At 45.1% G+C, this 8,806-nt stretch overlaps 1 protein-coding gene across 1 annotated transcript; it reads left to right on the forward strand.

Annotated features, from left to right (window-relative positions):
- The first annotated feature begins 3,300 nt into the window (after positions 1-3,300).
- Positions 3,301-8,443, forward strand: LOC148666723 (uncharacterized). The gene is made up of 2 exons (XM_088632427.1): positions 3,301-3,843; positions 6,339-8,443. The coding sequence occupies exons 1-2, from the start codon at positions 3,456-3,458 to the stop codon at positions 8,087-8,089; spliced, it is 2,139 nt and encodes a 712-aa protein (XP_088488553.1). The 5' UTR covers positions 3,301-3,455; the 3' UTR covers positions 8,090-8,443.
- The last annotated feature ends 363 nt before the right edge of the window (positions 8,444-8,806 follow it).

The following is an 8,806-nucleotide window of genomic DNA, read 5'->3' on the forward strand; positions in this document are numbered from 1 at the left end:
GCCGTCTTTTTTTTTTACCAGTATAGCTGGCGCCGACCACGGGCTCGCGGAGGGCTCAATCACCCCCGCTGCGGCCATCTCCCGGATCTTTTCCTCGGCGGCGGTCCACTTGGCGTGAACCATGCGTCCCGGTGGGATGCGGATGGGCCGAGCGTCGCCGGTGTTGATCTCGTGTTGGACCAGGGCAGTGCGGGTGCAGTCCTCATCTATCGCCGCAAAGAGATCCTCGTTCTGGGCGAGTAGCGCCTGGAGCCGCTGCCGCTGGTCCTGATCGAGGCCCTCGCAGCTCCACTGGCAGAGATCCTCAACGGCGCGCCCCACTCGCTGCAGTACGTCCAGCCCCAGAATGCAGTCCTCCTGGATGGGTGCGAGGTAGCAGGGAAGCAGGTAGCAGGTAGCACCGTCGCTGCACCCAGACGGAAGGCAAGCACCTGTTTCCCCCGCACTGCGGCGAGCTGTCCCATCACAGTCCTTAGCCGCAGGCTGGAGGCCTCCCATCCTGGGGGGTTGGTGCCCTCGGTGTTGGGGAGGACGCCCGGCCAGAGTAGGGTTACCGATGAACCGGTGTCGAGTAGGGCCAGGCAGGGTTGGTCCTCGATTTTGCAGTGGAGGTACAGGCCCCGGCTACAGCCGACTCGCCCCACGGTGGCGTGAGGGGCGCCGGTCTTAACAGCGCTCTCCGGAGCGGGGGTTGAGGTGTTCGAGGGGCGGCCTTCCCCACGCTGAGTAGCCCCGTTCCCGTTTCCCTACGCCGATCGAGGAGTGAGAGGTTCGGGTGCCTGGCAGAACCGGGCTCGTTGTCCTCTCTTCCCGCAGCGGTTGCAAATCAGCGTGCGGGGCTGTTCCGCGGGGGTTGCTGCCCGGGCTGGCTCTTCCCCCTTGCTGGATTCCTCCGTCGCCGTCTCGGTCAGCCAGCAGGGCGCACTGCGTCTGCTGGCACTTCCAGTCACCCCGAACACGGCCTCACCCCGTGTAGCAAGGGCCAAGGCCTGCTCCAGCGATGTTGGCGCGGCCAGCTGCACGTGGCGCCGCAGCTCCTCGGGTGAGAGGGCCTTGAGAATAGCCTGGAGAGCCATCTCTCGCTGCACCTCCCGGGGGAAAGTTGGGTATCCTCGGCGGGCGAGGAACGCGACATCAGCGGCAACCGGGCCCAGTCGCTCTCCTGGTTGCCGCCGCCGCAGGGCCAGCCTCTCCCGCATCAAGTCTGGCGCCTCCTCTACACCGAAATGCAGCTGGAGAGCCGCCGCCAGCGCCGTGTATTCACCTCTGTCCTCCTCCGGGACCTGGCAGGCCACTCCTTCCATCTCCGCCCGGTTCCAGCCCTTCGTCCGGGCCACGACCTGGAACTGCGCCTCGTAGATTTCCCAAGGCGCTTCCCCATTGTAGCGACCTGTTCGCACCCGCACCGATGGGTGTGGGAATGGCTGATCGGCTCCGGCAGGGAGAGTATCCTCTATCTGGGGTGCCCGCTGACCAGGAGTAGCAGCCAGTCGCCCCAATTCTACTGGTGGGACCACTATTGAATAACCATGGTAAGGGCTGTGGCCACCTGTCGCACCCAGGAGTTGCTCAGGCTCCCTATGTGCGCTTTTGTTTCTTTCAGCGTCAGCCGGCGCTTAATAGAATTGGGTAGTGTCTGCCACGAGTTGTCCATTCTGCCCGCTTCTGACACCAATGTAGCATTTACAGGTTCTTTTCAAAACAAAGGACGAGTGGAGACGCGATTAACAAACAAGCATTAGCTTTATTCGTTAACAACCACACAACACCAGAAGATATACACGCACATGAGGAGACTCAGCTAAAATGTTTTAAAAAGTGTGACAAAAGTACAAAATAACAACATTTATGGTTACTTCTATATTAAAATGAAGGTAAATATACCAAGATATTAAAATACAATTGTACAGTGCTAACCTAATAATGCCTGTGAAGTTTTCCAACAAATTTGAACTGTAATTCTGAAATATTATATCTGAGAATGCAAAGAGAGTACAAAGATCAAATTCAATCAGTGAAAATACAACAGTAGTTCATTAAACTAAGTTTCTTCCCTGAAATGATTTGTTTGCGAAGCACCAAGCACCCTTGAATGGATGGCGGAAATCAAATTTACAGATGGATTGAGAGTGTGCTTTCCAACTTTTGTGTAACGTTTTCTTTTGATAGGGCGGAGTTGTCTTCACAATCTGGATCCTTTATTATAGAGTAAAACAAACCTGAAAGTTGAAGATTTTAAGGACACTTGTGTTTTATTAAACAGTGTCTTAAACCTGAAAATGTAATTTGAAAAAAAAACGCTATTGGACGTTAGCTGGTGCCTTTTGTAATGATTTGGTGCGGTTCATTACATAATCTATTACTGAAGAGCCTGATTAAAATTTACACGAACCAGCTAGAAGTCGAACCTACAATCTTAAGATCCGAAATCAGATGCGTTATTTATTAAAACTCTAGTATATCACATAACCTGAATTCCCCCATAGTGTGCTCAGCGCCGCTACTAGTAATACACCGCCCCGTCTTAAATTTCAAAGTGTGAAACGTGTTTTCTGAATTTTTATGAGTTTTAAAATATAATCTCTTTAAATCAGACAAAGGGTTTATATTTCGCACTGAAATTCCGATTGATTGAGAATTCAAAGAAAGACTGTTTTCTTCCACAATACCGTGAAAGTATCACATCCACCAGACTCTCCAAGTTCTCCAGACCTTGCTGGGTGAGCATTTGCTCCGTTAAATAAGGTCACGTATCGTGTTAAATCATTTCTTCTCAACACCACAGTTCATAGTGCACGTTTTCTCTATGAAAAAATACATTTTTCCCCTTGCACGATTTCTCGTTTTTTTATCAAAGCGTACAGAAAGAAGATAAAAGTAGAAACAGTGTCGCAGAAGAACTCTGTCACTGTTGGGAAATGTCAAACGCATTGAACGACAGCATTTTTTTTCTTTAACCAAAAACCTGCATAGGGAGATCAAAACCCACTTGAAAAAATCCACTTGAGACGTTTTCGTTGGGGAGGAGGGTTGTGAAAGGGCAAAAAATAAATCTGTTCCGTTACGAACGGCGAAGGTCGCAGGTGATTCACTCCTCTTGACTAGGTCGCGCTAGGTGTTGCAGAGAAGTTTATATCCGGCTGAAGAAACTCCTCTTTCTCAGCTCCGCTTCTCTATTGTTTTGAAACTGTGGCCGCGCTAACGAATGACGTCATTATACTGCGCGACCCTGCATGTATTTCACCCACGTGTGGGTGACTGAATAATTTCCTTTAAAGAAAGTTGTTGTGTTTCTTTAAAATAACTTCAGGTTCTGAATACGTAACGTCTTGTCGACTGTGTTTATGCTTGAACAGAGCACAGCCCTGACAACAGGATCTGTGAAGAATAAAAAATAAGTTGTTCTGTTTAAACTTCGGAAGTCAGCCTTTGTTTCTGACCGACTCTGAAGAAGGATGGCGGAGTGCTTGTTAAATCTGCAAACCCAGCTTGACTCTTTCATGCACGTTTTGCTCAAATCGATCGTGTATGAAGTGTCAGAAGTTTTTGGAAACAGGATGTGTGATTCGGAGGACGAGTTTCAAGACAAACTCCGCAGCGTCTCCCGGATCCTGGTGAGACGGGCCGTGTTTAAAATCACACAGTGTGTGGAGGACAGTGTCGGGAGTGAAATGGCGCAACTGAAGAAGGAAAACGAGAGCCTGAAGTGGAGATTGCAGCTGAGGGAGAAGGAGTCGGGAGCAGGAGGAGATCAGGAACAGACAGATCGTGTTGGACACACGCTTCCCTGTGAAGTCTCTGCAGAAATAAAAGAAGAAATGGATACGGAACTGCAGCTCTCAGGTCAGTGTGGTGACTTGTATGAAGTCAGTATGTGTGTTTAAAACCAGTGTCTATAACTTCCTCACCGGTGAGATTTTTTAAATAACAAACTTTATTTTAAAGAAAACATCTCGCAAGAGTAAACATTCTCGTTATCTAACAAACTATCAAACTGTCATCAAAAAACTTTCCTCACTGGTGAGAATATAGTGCAGAGATGCAGAGTGAAGTGGGAAAGACTTGTGTGATGTAGCAACGGGATTCTTTACTAGAAACTGAACTGGTTTGTCCGGTTAAGGTGCTGAAAACACCTCGTTCACATTCAACAATTGTTCCACTGAATCAATTTGTAACCCAACATCATTATGAAACAACATTTATAAATATTGTATTTACGTTGTATTGGTCTAGATTTAATATGTATACTAATGATTGTGTAAAAAAAATATTTCAATTGGTTTAAGTATTACCGTCCTCCACGGTCTGTGTCTGTATTAACTCCTCTGGAATATTAATCCAGTGTGTCTGTATTAACCTCTCTCTCTAAGTGCATTGTTTATGTACTGTACTGTGCAGTAAGTGTGTGTGAATCAACCCCTCTCTCTCTCAGTGCAGTGTTAATATACCGGAGTGTCCAGTCAGTGTGTCTGTATTAACCCCTCTCTCAGTACTGTGTTAATGTACTGTAGTGTTCAGTCAGCTTGTCTCTATTAACACCTCTCTCTCAGTGCAGTTTTAATGTAATGTTATGCCCAATCACTATCTGTATTTACCCCTCTGTCTTAGTGTAGTGTTAATGTACTGTAGTGTGCAAGCAGTTTGTCTGTTAACCCACCTCTCTCTCTCAATGCATTGTTTATGTGCTGTAGTGTACAGTCAGTGTCTGTATTAACCCCTCTCTTTCAGTATAGTGTTAATGCACGGTAGTGTCCAGTCAGTCTGTCTGTGTTCACCCCTCTCTCTTAGTGCATTGTTCATGTGCCCTCTCTCTCAGTGCAGTGTTAATGTACTGTTATGTCCAATCAGTGTCTGTATTTACCCCTCTGTCTCAGTGTAGTGTTAATGTACTGTAGGGTGCAGTCAATTTGTCTGTTAACCCACCTCTCTCTCTCAGTGCATTGTTAATGTGCTGAAGTGTCCAGTCAGTGTCTGGATTAACCCCTCTCTCTCAGTATAGTGTTAATGCTCTGTAGTGTCCAGTTAGTCAGTGTGTCTGTATTAACCTCTTTCTCTGATTGCAGTGTTAATGTTCTGTGGTGTCCACTCAGTCTGTATTGATCCCTCTCTCTCAGTGCACTGTTAATGTAAATGTAATGTGATTGTGATATTATTACAGTAGACTTACTTTTTACATGGTAGTTAGGTTTCTGACAAAGCTAAATCAGAACACCTCCTTATACCCACATATTCCGCTATGTTTAAACAACCCAAATTGATTGTGAGTGTACTTGTATGCGTGTGTGTGGTTTAAAGCTTTTTAGATCACATGGCCTCAGCTATCACTACTATGCTGATGATACTCAAATATACATCCATACCAAACCTGACGCTGATGTGTCTGTCTCTATTCTATTTAGTTGCATCTCCCATATAAAATCTTGGATGACTCAAAATGTCCTTCATCTTAACTGTGACAAGACTGAAGTCATGCTTATTGGCACCACCCATCAACTTTGTAAAACCAATGCTGTAACTCTATCTGTAGATTTTCTTATACTTGAGCCTCAGTCTATATTGAAAAACTTGGGGATGATATTTGATGTTTGACCCATATGTGCAGCATGTTGTCAAAACATCTTTCATTCACTTCAAAAATATTTCTCCACTACGCCCTGTGTTATCACTAACTGTGGCTGAAAAGAGTTGTCTAATCTTGAATAGACTACTGTAACGCTCTACTCTCTGGGGACTCTAAATCCACATTGAACAAACTTCAGTATGTCCAAAATTCAGTAGCCAGAATCCTGACTAGGTCTAGTCACATTACTCCTATCCTGGAGTCCTTGCACTGGCTTCCTGTCAAGTTGCATGTCAACTTAACAATCCTCCTGCTCACTTATAAGCCTCTCCATGGCTTGGTACCTCAGTACCTGTCTGGGTTATCATCCTACTCCCCACCTCACAACCTTCGCTCTTCTAATTGTGTTCTCCTATCTGTCCCCAAGTCCGTCTACAATCAATGGGTGAGATGGCCTTCTCCTATTATGCCCCAAAGCTCTGGAACTCTCTCCCCAAGGATATCAGGGAGTCACCTTCTCTAAACTCCTTCAAATCCAGACTCAAAACCTTCTTCTTTAGAAGACCCTTCATTGAACTATTCTTTACCCCTCTGCTCCTACTGTATTTAGTACCACCATCTACTGTCTCCTCTAACTGTGTGTTCTCATCATGCTTATTTTGTGTATTTTTTGTTGTTGGCATTCTGTAAAATGCTTTGAGAAGCCACCTTTAAAGGTGCTATATAAAATAAAGTTTTTTATTATTATTATTAAGATTTTGTCTTGTTCTGTTTACAGGTTCAGAGGCCAGTGCTCTCTCTGAGGCTGGGGAAAGGGCTCTTCTTGAACAGAAGCACAGTGAGGAGGAGTGGGGCTCCAGTCTGATGCAGGAGACAGAGCTCACTGCTCCAGAAGGGAAAAAGACTCTCAGTGAGCAGCACACAGAGAGCAGACAGATTGTTGAGGTTCTGGACTCTGTGCCCATGATGAAGATGGAGTCTGAGAGTGAGACACCTGGGCCCTTAGTATGTGATGATTTTACAAAGAAGATGAATAATCTGGACTCGAACAATATTACACAAGGTTGTAATGAACTGGGCTGTGTCTCTGTACAAGAGCACAGTGAAGAACTGGATGTCTTTAATCTTACAGAGCAGGACATGGAGCCCCAGTTGATTGACTGTGCAGAGCAGCAGACTGATGTACCTAGTGAAGAAAACATTGTTGAGATACAGCACAGAGAGGAGAGTCAGTACAGGGAGGAGCAACAGCAGCTCCTACAGGGCTTGATAATTAGGCCTTGTTCTGTTCAAGTGGAGAGACTGTCATTGCACAGTCTCAAACAATCATGCAATCCCTTAGCATCTGATGACTTTACACACAGGTTTAATAATCTGGTTACTCAGAAAATTGTTGAAAGTTTTAATGAACTGGAGAGTGTGTCTGTTCTTGGGCAAAGAGAGGAACAACTGAATGAACTGGGCGGTTTTAGTCTCAGAGAGCTGGAGAAGGAGCCCCAGATGATTCACACTGCTGAGCAGAACACTGAGGGACATAATGAAGAAAACAAATCTTACTTTCATCACACAGAGCAAGACCATTCCATGGAGCATTTTCAGAATAAGAGACCCCAGCATGATCAGAGGATGAGAAAGAATCACTCAAGGCCTTGCTCCGATGGAGTGGACAAACTGCTATTATGGCACAGGGAGGAGGAGCGTTTCTGTCAGTCTAGCATTTCAAAACCCTACCGGCACCTTCACACAGGAGAGAGACCATTCAGCTGCAGTCAGTGTGGGAAGAGTTTTAGACAATCAAGTAACTTAATAACCCACCAGCGCATTCACACAGGAGAGAGGCCTTTCAGCTGCAGTCAGTGTGGGAAGAGTTTTAGTCGGTCAGGTGACTTAAAAACCCACAAGCGCATTCACACAGGAGAGAGGCCGTTCAGCTGCAGTCAGTGTGGGAAGAGTTTTAGTCGGTCAGATGACTTAAAAACGCACCAGCGCATTCACACAGGAGAGAGACCATTCAGCTGCAGTCAGTGTGGGAAGAGTTTTATTCGGTCAAGTACCTTAATAACCCACCAGCGCATTCACACAGGAGAGAGGCCGTTCAGCTGCAGTCAGTGTGGGAAGAGTTTTAGTAAAAGAAACCACTTACAATCACACCAGCGCATTCACACAGGGGAGAGACCGTTCAGCTGCAGTCAGTGTGGGAAGAGTTTTAGTCAGTCAGGCGACTTAACAAGCCACCAGCGCATTCACACAGGAGAGAGACCATTCAGCTGCAGACAGTGTGGGAAGAGTTTTAGTCGGTCAGGTGACTTAAAAACCCACCAGCGCATTCATACAGGAGAGAGACCGTTCAGCTGCAGTCAGTGTGGGAAGAGTTTTAGTCGGTCAGATGTCTTAAAAACCCACCAGCGCATTCATACAGGAGAGAGACCGTTCAGCTGCAGTCAGTGTGGGAAGAGTTTTAGTCGGTCAGATGTCTTAATAACCCACCAGCGTATTCACACAGGAGAGAGATCATTCAGCTGCAGTTAGTGTGGGAAGAGTTTTTTTCCAGTCAGGTGACTTAAAAACACCAATCTAGTCACCAGGTCAGTCACCAGTCAAGTCAACTAAAATGTCTTTTAGTGCAAGTAGGTAGATGCATCAGCATGTGACATCCGAAAAAGGCTCCACTGTCGAAACATTTATTTTCTTCTCTTTTCAGCAAACCTTTACTTGTTCCCAAAATATCTATTAGTCATAGTCACCCACTTTTGAGTTCGTCTGGTCCATTAAATTTTGACTATACTCTTATTTACAGTTGACTAAAATAGAAATAGCTCTTGTCACAGAGTTTAATTTGTGTATAGTAAAATGTTTTTAGTTTAATTCAATTTTAAAATGAATTAGGTCTACATTGAATTCATTTCTAAATTGAATTGAATTCCTTATACCCTTGGAATGTTAATTATAGTCATGTTTAATTTACAATTAAGACTGTCTCATTGGATAGGCTTGTTATTGTTTAACAGCTTTTAACTTACCATGTTAAGCAAAGAATGTGTGTAAAACAGATTAAGATCCTTAACTGTCACTCTTAAGGAAAAAAAAAGTCACACATCTGATTAAATTCTACAGAAAGAGCTCAAAGTCTGTGTTGCACAATCTAAAGTGTATTTATCCCCAGGGTGGATATATATATCAAATACAAGAAATATGTATGCAATAAAGGGTAAAAAATAAAGAATAAGATATTGTATGAATCTCTTT

The sequence above is a fragment of the Lepisosteus platostomus genome, chromosome 5, assembly GCF_059453375.1.
Source record: "Lepisosteus platostomus isolate fLepPlt1 chromosome 5, fLepPlt1.hap1, whole genome shotgun sequence".
In the NCBI taxonomy this organism is placed as follows: domain Eukaryota; kingdom Metazoa; phylum Chordata; class Actinopteri; order Semionotiformes; family Lepisosteidae; genus Lepisosteus; species Lepisosteus platostomus.

Bases quoted from the DNA above. Each gene is read 5' to 3' on its own strand.
- LOC148666723 (XM_088632427.1), top strand. From the start codon at position 3,456: ATGGCGGAGTGCTTGTTAAATCTGCAAACCCAGCTTGACTCTTTCATG. The intron at 3,844-6,338 runs GTCAGTGTGGTG...TTCTGTTTACAG, and splicing joins TACGGAACTGCAGCTCTCAG to GTTCAGAGGCCAGTGCTCTC.